This window comes from Erpetoichthys calabaricus, chromosome 2 (genome assembly GCF_900747795.2).
Source record: "Erpetoichthys calabaricus chromosome 2, fErpCal1.3, whole genome shotgun sequence".
In the NCBI taxonomy this organism is placed as follows: domain Eukaryota; kingdom Metazoa; phylum Chordata; class Cladistia; order Polypteriformes; family Polypteridae; genus Erpetoichthys; species Erpetoichthys calabaricus.
In genome coordinates, this window is record NC_041395.2 from 219,226,692 (window position 1) to 219,242,032 (window position 15,341).

The window sequence follows — 15,341 nt, forward strand, 5'->3', positions numbered from 1 at the left end:
AAAGAGTTTAAATATTACAATATTTTCCGTCAACATTTCGTTTATCACGGTTCATGATGAATAAAATGTGTGGTTGTCACCACGTTGCTAGGTATATTACCCGGAAGTGAGTGGCTGTGACATCACATGGTCAATGGGGTAAAGGTTATGATGAACACTTCCTATTCATGTATGTTTGCTGAGCAAATCAAAGGCTTTAACAAGTGTGAATTTTGTGAGAGTTTTCTTGGTTAATGGTTGTACTGTAATGACATTTGACTATGGTTTAGTCTTCTGCCTTTGGTTTTAACTATCATGTCACTGACTTCCTGGGACCTCATGTGTAAACTGTGCGTATGCAAAAAAATGTTGCGTATGCCTGTTTCCACGCTCAAATCGCAATGTATAAAACCTAAACTTGGCGTAAAGCCACGCACATTTTCACACTAGCTCAAACCCTGGTGTACGCAAGTTCTCCGCTCGGTTTTGCAAACTGGTGGCACCCAGCGTCAAAGCAGTGCTTTTGTTCCAGTGTGGTTTCCCTTTCTTTTTTAAATCCACATTCCTGACACGGCTTTATCATATACTCTGAAATTAACCACATATTGTTTGTTAGTTTAAGGCATCTGATTGTAATTAACTCGTAACAATATAATGGTCCACAGAATAACCAAACTATTCCAAATACCATAGCTGCTTTATCATTGTTACTCTCACTGCACCTTCTTCTTTTTTCAGCTGCTCCTATTAGGGGTTGCCACAGCGGATAATCTTTTTCCATATTACTCACTGCACCACTTGGAGTATTTATATCGCTGTATCTGAGTGTGGAATCACAGCTCTACAGCAGCTGATCGGAAAGAGAATTATCGGTATACAGTATCTAATACACACTGCCTCAGTCATGCTGCCTATTTGAACTGCTCCCATACGGCAAACGCTTCGGAGCCTTTCCTGTACTGACCTCGTGGTTCAGAAACAGTTTCATTCCAAGAACTATAAATGCACTCAATCAGTCCATCAAGGGCTCCTTGTAGAACTGTTTGTACTTATAAGTACAATTACCTCACTGTAAACTTGCAATAGTTATAATATTGCACAACATGAGCTACTTTAGCGCGTATTTACATATGATGACGATATAATTTTTAAGATGAAATGCAGCAAAATATGTTTATTGCTTTACACAGATAAAATGTTAGCATCATTTAAATAATGTATATTTTTAATAATTAAACATGTGAGGACACTATGTTGCAGCTCAGGGATTGTTCCTGCCTCGTGCTGTATTCTTGCTGGGGCTGGCGCGACACTGGAAGGATAGATGGATAGAATAATTAAACATGTACTATGAAGATATTTCAATGTTCCTTAAAAGTTTTGAAGAATCGGAGTTCTAAGCTTACAGATGGCTTAACATCTATTACTGAGCTGATTGTGTGGCGATTGGGTACTTGGAGAAAAGAAAAGGAAGGACAGGAATTCGGGGTTAGTACGTTTGAAAGAGACAGTACTGCTGCAATAAATTAATCGAAGGTTGCGCACGGCACAGCAAGCATCTTGCAGGAGGCAACAAGAACAATCTCTGGACGGGGGCTCCAGTTCGTCACTATCACTGCATCACTGTGTTCCCATGTTTAATACATGATATAATTTTCTTGATGCTAGGAATTAAAGCAAGTATACATCTCAGTATTTAAATTATTCAGAGAGCTGTAATATCACGAATGTAATGGATTCTGTGTCCTGTCGGAGGAAGAGAGCCCGTTTAAGAAGCACATAGTGATTCACACACACAGAGCACATAGAAGAACACACGATGGTATTTGAGAAACTAGTAAATTGAACAATTTTAAGATGAAGTTTATGATGTTCTACTTTAATGACAAAATAAACTACGCTATTAAAGTGGAAATTTCAAGATTAAAGTTGACATTTCAAGCTTTTGTCCCCACTGTGTCCCTATTTTTTTTTTTTTTCTTTTCTCTGTACCCTAATAAGCTTTCATATGACACTCAGACGGTGGGCTACGACTCGCCTTTTCACGGCAACTTTGATATTTGACAACTTGTTTTTTATTTTGGGCACTATGCGACTTTGTGAACTTGAGCTTTCAAGTTTCTCCGACACTCTATGTCACTCGATCAACTTCGTTTTGTTGTTTATACCACTTTTTAAACCAACAAATAGTACGTTTTTCCTTGCCTCCACTTGGTATTCGCTGAAATTCTTGTATTTTCCCCTGTGCTTTTGCCATTGCCCTTTCACTGAACACTGAGCTTAAGGGCTATTTATATTGATTTGCATATTCAAAGAGGCGTAATTCTGGGAGGAGTTGGGGAGAGGCAGCAGGCGAGGGCACTTGTGTTGCTTTTCATGATGACCGGGATTTATGTAGTGGAAGAACGTGGAAGTTGGCAAACGCACAGATTAATGCATCTGGATTTTTTTGTGCGTACACACATTTCCGCTTTTGTCTGTATGCCATGTTTTAGTGTGAATTCTATGCACGCCATTATGCACGAGGCCCCTGGTTATCAGTCTCGCCTGTCCCTTATTTCACTTATGTTCTGGTCCTTTTCCAAAAATATTCCTGCCTTTCTTATTCTGGGCTGTAGACTCAGGATACCTAACAATTTTGAATTACAAAAGAGAATTTTGCATGGCCAGGAAAGCTCTAAATTACACACAGGTGCTGTGTACTCCTTGCTATTCAAAAGATTGTGTAAAAGGTAGTGGATAACTAAAGAAAAAAATCATGTAGTACACTGAGACAACGCACATAACTTTGCAAAGGTTATGTAAGAAAATGGAATCTCCAAATTTGCCATTTTATGGCTCTCACTTTACAGCTTGCAATGAATGATAGTGTACCATTCCAGCATAGCCTCTTGAATATAATTCAGACATTCACAATTACATTACCCAACTGCTATCCTAAAACCATACCAATGGAGATTGGTATGCAGCCAAAGATGTTATCTCTAGATGGAATACTACATTCTAAGAATGCTCAGTCTGATGCTGGAGTGAAACCCATTAAAATTGTTTTCTTCAAGGCTGTAAACAATAATTTCACTGAGACTTAAACTGAACCCATTACTGTGTTGTCACTGTTGTAGACCCTTGAATCAAGAACCATTATTTTGATGCAGATGTAAAATCACTGGCCCAGGAAATGTTGTAAGTTCAGATGGAACAATGCAATAGGAGTGTTGTTATCTCTTCTTACTGTATGTTTCACTGTGTTTACCAACACCAGAAATTGAGACTTCACCTTTAAGAGAGGGTGGATCTATAGGTTTGGCACACTCAAAGGTTTTAGGAAGTTGGTTAAATAAAGAGGGATGCTGTTGCTAAATGTATTAAATCCAGAGTTTATACACTAGGACACAGCTGTTGAACTCTGGTCTTGGAGGGCCGCAGTGTCTGCAGGTTTTCATTCTAACTATCTTCTCAATTAGTGACCAGTTTTTGCTGCTACTTAATAAATGAACTTTGCCTTAACTTTAATTAACTTGACTATGTCCCCTTTGTTGTTTGATTTTCCTTAATTAACAGCCAAATAATAGTGAGACACAAAACAAGCCACCACATGACCAGCTCACCTGTGCCCGTCACACAATATCTGAAAATAAAGAAAGGTGAAGGTCTCAGTAAGGTTGATCTTTCAGGTCACCAAAACATTTTGATGGTGTTCTTAGAAAAAAAACTGAACATCAACAGTTTTGAAAATGTCTGCACTGGCACAATGAGAGCAGCAACAGGCCATGGAATTAAATAATGAGTTTCATTAACAGCAAGAATCGGCTTCTCATTAAGAAAGTAATTGTAGTTAAATTGCTTGGAGTTTGAAGCCTAAATTTAGCTGGTCGTTTGTTGACTTGTTTCGTGTCTCATTTCTGTTTGGCTGTCATTTAATGATGAAAAGAATCAATTCAGAGCACTGAATCCTTAAAAACAGGGCTGTTAAAATGAAAGGAAAAATGTTTAAGTAGCAGTGAAAACTAGTCACTGATTAGAAAAAGGGTTGGAATGAAAACCTGCGGCCCTCCAGACCCGAAGTTTGACACCTCTGCATTAGGAGGAAAACAGCTATTGATATGTGTTAGAGGTTCAAGAATAAAAAAACTGTTCTACTTGCTGAAAAGTTACTTGCTTCTATTCAATTGCTTCATACTGTGATTTACTAATTTCTTGGACCTGATCATTGCTCATTAAGCAATAACATTTTTGGAGATTTTAAGTAATAGTGTTTTGCAGTATACTTTTCTTTTATGTCGTGTTTTTGGGTATTGACTAATTTTTCATCTTAGTTTTTATTTCAATAGAATGGGCACATTTATACAATCAATGTGGGAATGGTAATTATCTATCAGTAGTGAGACTCAGAGTATGTATATAAATCTACCGCCATCAGTGATAGTGGTCTAAGATCTTGCCCTGTTTGTTTTTGGAAAATCGTACAGTGTTACCCACAGTTAGATTGTCCACAACAGAAAAGTGCTAATATAAATAATTAGAGGACACACATGGTATTAATATTTCTAACAAAAATATTGATAAGAATAGTGCTGGGCGGTATACCGGTTCATACCAAAAACCGTTTTTATTTTTGTTATGATATGGATTTTTCTTGTACCGCAACACCGGTTTAAATTGCTTAAACATCGTTCGGAACGTGGCGCAGCAGGAAACTGTTTAAGGGAGACCTTTTTCACTGCTACACTGCTAAACAGGCATACAATGGAGTACATGTGTTAGTGGAGGTGTTGCACGGGGGCTGTTTTTCACTGCTACACCGCTGAACAGGCATACAACGTAGTACATGTGGTAGTGGAGGTATTGTGTGGTGAAAATGGACAGAGAATATTCCGAAACTGAAGCTGTAGCAGACGATAAAGTTGAACATGATGACACAGAAGAACTTTTGCTGGAAAAAGGAGTCACGTCTGTTGCCTGGAGATACTCTGGATTTAAAAGTTTGGATGTGGACCATTATGTTCAAATGTGTGAATACTGTTTCTATACTACTGGATAATACTGCAAGCCAAGTTGTACTTGTTTTTTTATTTTTTTCAATACTGTGTAATAGTGTGACAACATGTTGACTTTATTCTCGACATTTCTACTTTATTCTTGCCGTTTATGTCGAGATTAAAGTCGACATGTTGACTTTATTCTCGTAATTTGTCATTAAAGTAGAACATCGTAAACTAAACTTTATCTTAAAATGAATATTTAATTTACTAGATTTTCTCAAACCTCGTCGTAAGTTATGTAGCACATTAAATGCTTTGTGTTATGTTCCCGGAGCCATGTTAAACTGACTTCCTCTTGCACCAAGAGGCGGCGCAGGCAGCACACAGAATACATTAATTTCATGATATTCCTGCTCCTTGAACATTTAGAATGCTAAGATAAGTACTTGATATAATTTTCATGATGAAATGCATTAAAACATGTATTAATCATGTGGGGGCATGGTGGCGTGGAGGTTCCACTGCTGCCTCGCAGCAAAGGGGTCCCAGGTGTTCCCTGCTTTGAATTTGCATGCTTTTCTGGTGGGTTTACTCGGCGTACTTCAGTTTCCTTTCAAAGTCATGTGGGATGTGGGGTTTTGTTATGCTATATTAACCCTGCTAGTGTATGTATTGCTCGTATTCACCCTGCGATGTACTGGTGCCCTGTTCAGGATTTGATCCTGCCTCCCACACAATGCTTGCTGGGATGGGTGCAATCCTGAATGGATGGCATATTTAAACACGTATAATGAAGATTTTTTTTAAAGTTCTGAACACTCCGTGGTCCAAGTTTATAACTAGTTTTAATTTCACAAACACGCATATCGTGTTGTGATTGGTTATGTGGAGAAAGAAAAAGGATAGGAACTGGGGGTTTGGTACGTCAGATAGAGACCGCATGCAAGCATGCAATTAAGAAAGCTTGCTCAGAAGAACATCCATTGATTTCCATGTTTGTGTCTTCGACCACCAGATCACGAACCCAACATTTACACAATATTTAAGTTAAACCTGTGCGATACCCATTCATACATCCAGTTTTTTGTAGCCTCATCACACCTGCCATAAAGTTTACAATGAACGTACACCTGGGGACCCCTTACTGCAAGGGAGCAGCACTACCGCCTCACTACCGTGTATGTTTTAATACCTGCTTTAATGCATTTCATCATGAAAATATCAAGTATTTATCTTAGCATTCTAAATTTTCAGAGAGCAGGAATATCATGAAATTAATGTATTCTGTGTGGCAATCGCTGCCGGCGCCTCCTCTTAGTCCAGAGGAAGTCAGTTTAAGAAGTGCTTAGCGATTAACAACTGGGTTGGGGAACACAACACAAAGCATTTAATGTGCTATATTAATTTATGACGGAGTTTTGAGAAAATCTAGTAAATTAAACATTGATTTTAGGATGAAGTTTAGTTTACGACATTCTACTTTAATGACAAAGTAAACTATGAGAATAAAGTGGAAATGTCGATTTAATCTCGACATAAATGGTGAGAATAAAGTGGAAATGTCAACTTTAATCTCGACATAAGCGTCAAGATTAAAGTGGAAATGTCGAGAATAAAGTCAACATGTAGACTTTATTCTTGACGTATAGTTTTTTTTTTTCTTCACTGTGGCCCTAATACGCTTCTGTAGGGCTATACCACAAATAGCATTATAAATGCAAGTTGCAGTTTTATTATTTATGTATATAGCATAGCTTGAATCAAGGTCCATATTAATGCAATTTGCCTTAATGATGGTTCAGTTGGTAAAGATGTCTCACCAAGTTGCACTTGTTTTATTTTATTTTTATTTGGCGAATACTGTGTAATGCACCTGGGCTTGAAGTAATTGTATTATTACTGGAAGTTCCACTATTATTTATTTTATTGTTATTATTTATTAGTTTAAATATTATGCAGTTTAATGATGGTAAAGTTGTTTAAAAGGTCACTTTATTGTTAACATTAACAAAAAGTGTAGTTGGTTTACAAAAAATATTCACTATTTATTCCTTTTCTAAGACATGTTCAGTGCAATACATCTTTTGACAAGCACCTCTGAACATTTTAGTAAGTCTAAATGCCTCTTTGGATGGTTGAAAATATGTTGTCAAAATTTTGTCTTGAGTTGTTTGCAAAATGTGTTCAATAAAAAGGTTCTATATTTTGACTGCAACTGTCATGCAATGTGATTCCTTCTCTTCATTAGTGCCATCCCCTTGGAAACTATCACTTTGTAGGGCCATGCAAACCTGTATTAATACTTGTGTGCACATTAAAATGTTTTTTTGTACAATGCTCATGACAGTGGAATAGGTTATTCTTATCCAGTCTTCTGCAGTAATTGCAGTGGAAAATGTGGTTAACATCCACTCATGCATGGGAAAAAAATACCGTTAAATACCATGAAACCGGTATAATTTTGAAAAATACCGTGAAATAGAATTTTGGTCATACCGCCCAGCGCTAGATAAGAATATGATGAGACCTCATAAAAATAGTCAGGTGGCAACAGTGGTGGTTGTTGAAAAACAACGCAAGTAGTCCTAAGACTATCTTTACAGAAATGTTGTACATGATTAATAACCTATATTCTTTATAGTAGGCTTTTTGAGTTTAGTAATAATTAGGAGTGTCAGATATCTCTTGTCACACAAGTGTGAGTAGGAGGAAGCTGAATAGACCAAGTGAAGGTAATTACCCACCAGGCCAGGGGGTGGCAGGGTGCACTAAACCTACTTCTGTTGTCTCTACAGGCCAAATACGGGAAAACCTATGTGATCCAACATGAACGACGCCACTTCTGGGTTCTGGCGCCTAGAACGACGCCACTTCTGGGTTCTGGCGCCTAGAACGACACCACTTCTGGGTTCTGGTGCCTAGAACGATGCCACTTCTGGGTTTCGGCGCCTACAATGATGTCACTTACAGGTTTTGGCTTTTAAAGCCACCATCTTTTCACATATCAGATCAGTTGTTTGGAACTCAACCTGTACATTTCAGTGCTGTCTTCAATACCCTATTGCAACCAGGGACAATACATGGGTGGCTGCTCCAAACCTTTTTCGTGTGTTGAGGCTGATTATTTTCACTGTGGTGTAGTCTGCAGGATGGCCTCCTTTTGGAACTGGAAGCCAAACCAAAAAATTGCCAATTGGTCTTTGCGTGAGTCTGCATCCCTAAAGAAATCCTGGCAGATCAAGGGACGCCTTTTACCTCGGAGACATTCAGAGAGACGGCCTTGTTACTGAAAGTAAAACATCTGAAGACCTCGGTATATCATCCTCAAACTGATAGTCTAGTTGAGAGGTTTAATCAAACTCTCAAGCAGATGCTGCGCAAGGTAGTCAGAACTAGGATCAGCTCCTCCCCCTCATCCTTTTTGCATATTGGGAGGTCCCACAGGCCTCCATGGGATTCTTGCCCTTTGAGTTATTATATGGAAAACAACCACGAGATATATTGGATATTTTAAAATAGGGTTGGGAGGAGGAGGCCCTTCCCTCTACAAAGACACTGCGATAGATCTGCATCTTAAAATCTCACATGGAGAAGGTGCAAGCAGCTCAAGTCCGTTGATATAACCATGGTATGTCTCTTCAGGAGTTTTGCCTGGGGAACCGAGTCATGGTTTTAGTCCCTACCTCTCATTACAAATTACTGGCACATTGGCAAGGCCCATATGAAGTTAAGGAGAGGAAGGGGCTGATCGATTATTTGGTTAAACAACCAAATCGTCTACCCAGTGAGTGGATTTATCATGTGAATTTGCTAAAACTGTGGAAGAAAAGGGACCCCGCTCTCTCCTCCTGACAGCCCCGCTCACTATTCGCTCATAAATTAAACTTTAACTTCTGTGATAATTTGACTCAACTCCAACGACAAGAGCTCGAAGCAGTTATCCTGTCTGTCCTGGAGGTAGTAAGTGAGAACCCTGGACGAACCTTTCTGGTTGTGCATGACATTGTGACGAAACCCGGGGTAATAGTCCCAGAACGACCATATCAACTTCCTGAAGCAAAAAAAGCAGAAGTTGAGCTGGAGATCAAACGAATGCTTGGATCTAGGTGTGATAGAGGAGACTTATAGCCCCTGGTACTGTCCTATCATTTTTAGTCAGAAAGCCTGGTGGGAGTTGGAGGTTTTGCAGTGACTTCTGTCGGCTTAATCAAGTCTCCCAATTTGATGCATATTCGATGCTGCAAGTGGACGATCTCCTCAAGCGGCTAGGACAAGCCAAAATTTTGACTACCCTTGATATGACAAAGGGGTACTGGCAGGTTCCCTTAACAGACTCTGCAAAGGAAAAGACAGCGTTTAGTACCCCTAGCGGACACTGGCAGCATCGTGTTCTTCCTTTCGGATTACATGGGGCACCCGTGACCTTTCAACGTCTGGTGGACAAAGTGCTCCGTCCTCATAATCTGTAGTGTGCTTCCTACTTGGATGATGTTGTCATCTATTCCATCACCTGGAAAGAACACCTACAGCAGGTCCGAGCTGTATTGCGGTTGCTAGCGGAGGCCAGTCTTCATATTAATCCAAAGACATGTTACTTTGCATTAGTCGAAGCCAAATATTTAGGTTACCTAGTGGGCCGGTGTATAGTAAGAGCACAGTGCTCCAAAATAGATGCCATATTGAATTGGCCCTGTCCGATGACCAAGAGGCATGTACAGGCCTTTCTTGGCTTAGCGGGCTACTATCGCCAGTTTGTACCCCGTTTTTCTGAGAGAGCCACACCCTTGACCAATCTTACAAGGAAGGGGAAACCGAATCATGTGTTATGGGATGATACAACAGAAGCTGTATTTAGTGACCTAAAACAGGCCCTTATGTCAGCTCCAGTGTTGAAAGCACCTAACTTTTCTTTACCTTTCATCATCCAGACGGACACTTCGGACACAGGTCTTGGAGCCATGCTGAGCCAAAGCGTCGACAGAGTGGAACACCCCATTATGTACCTGAGTCAGCAACTGTTGGACCGTGAAACTAGGTATGCGGCAGTGGAGTGAGAGGCTTTGGCGATTAAATGAGCGATTAATCGGCTGAGGTACTACCTCTTAGGATGTGAAATCACCCCGGTGATGGACCATGCACCTTTACAGTGGATGGCCTTACACAGGGACTCGAACCCATGTGTCATGAGGTGGTTTTTAGACCGACAGCCTTACAAGTTTTTAGTCATTTATCATCAAGGAGTGCTCCAAGCCAATGCCGATACCCTTTCCTGGAGTCTGAGCTGATGGGGGGGGGGGGGGGGCATGTCATACACGTGCGATTAGGAGGAAGCTGAGTGGACCAAGTGAAGGTAATTACCCACCGGGGTAGGGGTTGTCTCTACAGGCCAAATACGGGAAAACTTATCTGATCCAACATCGACGTCACTTCCGTTTTTTGACGACAAAGCTGATGCCACATCTGGTTCTGGCACCTAGAATGGCATCACTTCTGGTTCTGGCCATAGATGATATTGGAACTCAACCAGTGCACTTCAGTGCTGTCTTCAGTACCCTTATGCAGCCAGGGATAATATATGGGTGGCTGCTCCAAACCTTTTTCGTGTGTTGAGGCTGATTATTTTCACACTCTTCATGTTCTTGTCTATGCTGACTCCTTGATGCTGTTGTGAAAGGCTCTGGCTAAATTTTTACTAAGTTGGTTGAGAAAATAGTGAAGAAATGAGTGGATGATGTAGGCAGCAGTAAAGATTAATAGTATTCAATACACAATTGTGGTCTGTGTGTTTAATAAACTTTCAACTTCTATAAATAGTCTGCTTTGAACTATTTTTTCATATGCAGTATACAGTGTATATTTTATTTTAGCTATTATTATTGTTAGTAACACTATTCTACAATGCTGGCTTTTCATTTTTATTATGTATTCTTGCTTTTGTTTTCATCGTTATTGTGCTATAGAAGTCTGTGAGAAAGTATTTCTTTGCCTTTGCCAGTAGAAATAATGAGATTTTTTTTTATTTTTAGCAAAGGGAGTAGTGAAGCTCCTAATTAGGTACTGAAAAAGTGACCAGGAGATAATCATTTAAAAGAAGAAATTAATTAAAAGCTGGACAGTGGTCAAAACCAGCAAGTTAAAATAGGTTAAATGTGTCAGTAGTTAAAGGGTAAACAAAATCAAGGATGAAGTCAAAACTGGAAGAATCTGACACTAGGCCTACTTGGAAAGAAGCTATTGCTAGTAAAGTATTGTTTTCTAAATGAATTTTAACTGAGTGACACTGTCATATTTATACTGGAAGTAACATGGCATCACTGCCTGCATCAAACATGGTGGTGGCAATCAAAAATGACATCAATGAATAAAAAGAAACAGGTTGAACATAAAATAAATCTGTTGCAAAAAATTATTGTAGAGAAGCTGACTGGTGTTTGTATTCATGCATTTTGTGCAGATTCTATCAATGTGGAATTAAAAAGGAAAAATATTTTAAAAATAAACCATACAAAATGTATAATACCAACAACTGCCAAATTGTGGACTCTCTGGAACACCATAGCTGCTGACCTGTTTAATCCAGGAACCTTTTAATTGTTGCTTTGTATAAACTTTACCCCCTGCAGACTTCTGTATTCTGTACATACTGCTCCTTTCAACCAAACAATAATTCCCCATATTAAAGATGACTCTATAATTTAAAAAAAAATACCCTAGCTGAATTGTTTTGTGACTATGAGTAATGACTGTTTCTCTATGTGTGCAGTAAGATCTCAGAAGGAATATTTCCCAGTGAAACCATGTAGTAATTTCCAAACAGAAGTATTTTATATTGGTTTACATGGGCATGACCTTATATTTCTGTAATACATGGCATTTTCAGAGTAACCTCCATATTTTTCTTCAGACAGGTAAAGACAACTTTTACCCAGGTGAGCATAGTTAACTTTTTTGCATCCCTCCGTGCCTTATGTCTTCCTGAGGGAGGGCCTTAGAGATCTAGAAAAATCTGTTGGAGCCTATATTAGCTGTGTGAATCATGGTGCCATGGTATTCTGGGTGTCTTGTTACATTCCTTATAAGGACCCCCAGTTCACAAGTGCTATCACTTTCTGCTCTATCGCAGAGAACTGCTATTCTTAGGCTTTCACTTCAGCCCATCTCAGCAGGCAAGACCTCTCTTCCACTTATTTTAATACATTCATTAGTTTTTCTTTCATTTGCTTTTTTTCTGGCTGCATTATTTGAATACAATTAATTATTTTGCTGCTGCATTAATTTTATTTTTTCATTTTATTGTTTGCATCTATTCTTTTTACAGAGGCTCTTTGCTGCTTGCTCCCCTTTTCCAAGTACTAGGAGGAGAAGCTGAGAAAAAAAGACAACAAAAAAAGTGAAAAAATGGGAAGTTACACAGTGAGCCTCAGTGGACCTGCCCCATGGGGTTTTAGGCTACAAGGTGGAAAAGACTTCAACATGCCTCTCACAATCTCCAGGGTAAGTGCAATTTTTGATAGGTCACAAGCATGCTAATATGTTGGGGGGCTTGGCTTAGAATAAGGAGTTTTAAGAATGCTGTAAGTTTAGCTCCCTGCAGCAATATTAGCATGATCATCAGGTTGCCTGTACATTTTCAAGCAGGGTGTCTATAGTTGTTCATGCATTTTAATATCAATAGAAATACTTAAAAATGTTTACAGTTGCTGTTTAGGACCAGGTTAGTGTCTGTCATCTGCAGATCTTACAACTACAATGTCAATCAGCATTTCAGGGACAGTGGTGATTTTGAAATTTTCTAGCTCTTGAATCTAGTGTTTTGTGTACTTTAATCATTTTAGGCTTATTAGCCACTGAAATGTTATATTCCACAAGTAGATTTTATTATTATTGAGAACTGGTGGTTATTGCATTTTGGAATCTTTATTTCTTAGCTGATGCTGCAGTGCATAATTCAGTTCGCTTAGTGATTCATCCTTTTTTGGGACTGTGAGAATTTAAGTAGTAAAAATAAAGGATATGTTTCATCAGTAAATATTGAAGTAAAATAGGACAGATACTACTTAATCTCTGGAGTGACATAAAGTTTTAAACAGACATTTACTGTAGGTGAATTTGTTTTAAACCTAAAAATCAAATTGCTCCTGAAGCTCATACTTCAAATTACATTGTATGATATTATATATAGCATTTCATAATGATGTATTGTTACTTCATTTTTTTTTTAAGAATCCTTAAATGCAGAAGTATATTAAGATATACAGTTTCTCAGTGGTATGCTAAAAAAATGAATTTAGAATAGTTAGATCTTGGTAGTGTGTTTTCAGAATTCATAAAGGCTTTGGTGGATAGAATATACTTTCTGTAACTACAATTAGAGTTATAGTTCAGAAAAAAATCTGTTAGTGTATTTGATGAGGATTTAGTAAGACATTTGTAAGAGTGTAATGAGAAGTAGTCTATAATGTGTGCTTAGAGCCCCTTGAACCTAGGGAGGATTTAACTACATTAAAATGGAGGAAATGCTAAGAATGGTGCTTGAGCTAATCTATAAATAGTTTTAGCCAGTGAAGTACTTATGAAGACCCTACATTTGCCTCAGATCCTACAGTGAACACTTGTATGTTGAAAAGAAGCAGTATTTGTCTTATAAATGTGTGAATTCCTGGGCTATGCTTCTGAAATAGCAATGATGATCGTTATGGCAGCTAAGATGGAAATAAGCAGGTGGTTCTCAATCCAGACTATCAATATCAGTGAAGTAAGAGCATCAGAAGCTGTTTTAAAGTTGGGATTAAAATACCTGGCAGTAAAATGTTGACTCCTTTCTGAAAATACATGATGGTAAAGAGTGGTTATGATGTCTTTATGCCTCTGAGAAAACGTGTCACTCAAAATACTGCCTGTTAAAACTTGTCAAAAATGCATGGCCTGTTCCTGAAAGGACCCCACACTAGAGTGTGGTATGTCTTTAAAAATATTAATGAAAAAATAGGTTACATTTCCTACAGTGTCTTATAGGTAAGAACAAATCTTTTCTGAAAATACTAGTCTTTAGTAATTGTTAAGTGGAGCGTATCCTTGGCACCACTTGATCTAACAATGTAATTCCCACTAAGACAATGTGTCCCCTAACTGAAACCAGATCATAAGTGTACTTGCACATAAGTGGCACCTGTGTTAAAATACGGTAAATTTTTAATTTAAAGCTTCCCAGGCATTATTGTGAATAATATACAAGCTTGGCTGCTTCCAAGAGATATACTCATGCAACTGGTATAGAAATGGTATATTTCATGTGGCATTATTATTTTCTTAAACATATTCGTGATTTTTCTTAACACCTCTGGAGCATTTTAAAAGTGATGCCGTATTTACACAAGCTGCACCAATTATAGTGTATTCGAGGAGAAATATTTTGTGAAATGAACATTGCTCATCACTTAATGACTCACCTTAGTATTGCTATGTGAAAAATTGCATCAAGACTTTGTTGTGTGATTAGGAATTAGTCCCATTTATACTAAATAAGGAAGCTAATAATTTACATTATATTCATAGACCATATCCAAGCACATGTACAGCATACAAATATGTTGTGGTGTTATTCAATATGCAGAAGAATTACAGTATACAGTACATAACTTTCTAAAGTTGCCCTTCTTTAACTGTAGTCTTACATCGATAGAAATTGTGTGGCTCTCTGGTTGTGCTTCTCCTATTATTTAGTGAAAAATTATATAAAATCAGCTCTTAAATTTTGATATGTTAGAATGTTTTAAATTTGATATTGTATATCATTAAGTAGAATAATGATTCTTGGGAACTTCTGGAAGTGAGATGGAGCACTAATCAATGATGACTCCTACTATCTGTAAAGCACTTGCTAAGAATCATTGCAGGTTTAGAATAAATATAGTTGTTAAGACCAGATCTTTGCTTAATTTTCTCCCATATGTGAAGATTTGTTAAAGGGAGCAAAAACCTTTTTTATCAGCATGCTTTATTTTATCCCTGAGAATGTCTTATGCTTTTCTGTTAATTGATCTAAAATTGTCATACCATGTGGACCATTGTGAATCCTTTGTAAAGACATTTTTTCGAATCCCTTTTTTCTTACGTCTAAGGCCAAACACATTTTATCATGTTAAAATACCTTCCAGATATTTTTTCAAGTAAGAAATTATTCATCATTTTCATTCCGTAGTTTTTAAAACATCCTTTAGGACTAATCTCTGTGCCTAACATAATGAGTAGATGCTAAGTTTAGCGTGTACAAAGTTGCACAGGTAATGCAGTCCAATGCAGAAGTCCTTGTCAATCAAAATTGAACAGGTGAAAACTCATTTTTCTCATCCTAGAGCATGCCATTTCCTATTTGTGTGC

The 15,341-nt window shown here is 38.1% G+C and overlaps 1 protein-coding gene across 12 annotated transcripts in view; it reads left to right on the forward strand.

Moving 5' to 3' along the window:
- Nucleotides 1–15,341, forward strand: part of ldb3a (LIM domain binding 3a) — a 150,764-nt gene that overhangs the window by 7,939 nt on the left and 127,484 nt on the right. For 5 of the 12 annotated variants that reach the window (XM_051922639.1, XM_051922643.1, XM_051922644.1 and 2 more), the window contains exons 1-2: nt 12,015–12,127; nt 12,280–12,455. In XM_051922639.1, the coding sequence (XP_051778599.1) occupies nt 12,360–12,455 (96 nt within the window). In that variant the 5' untranslated portion in view covers nt 12,015–12,127; nt 12,280–12,359. Of the gene's footprint in view, nt 1–12,014; nt 12,128–12,279; nt 12,456–15,341 lie in introns of those variants that run through there. The other 7 variants (XM_051922641.1, XM_051922647.1, XM_051922642.1 and 4 more) reach the window with 4 other exon arrangements.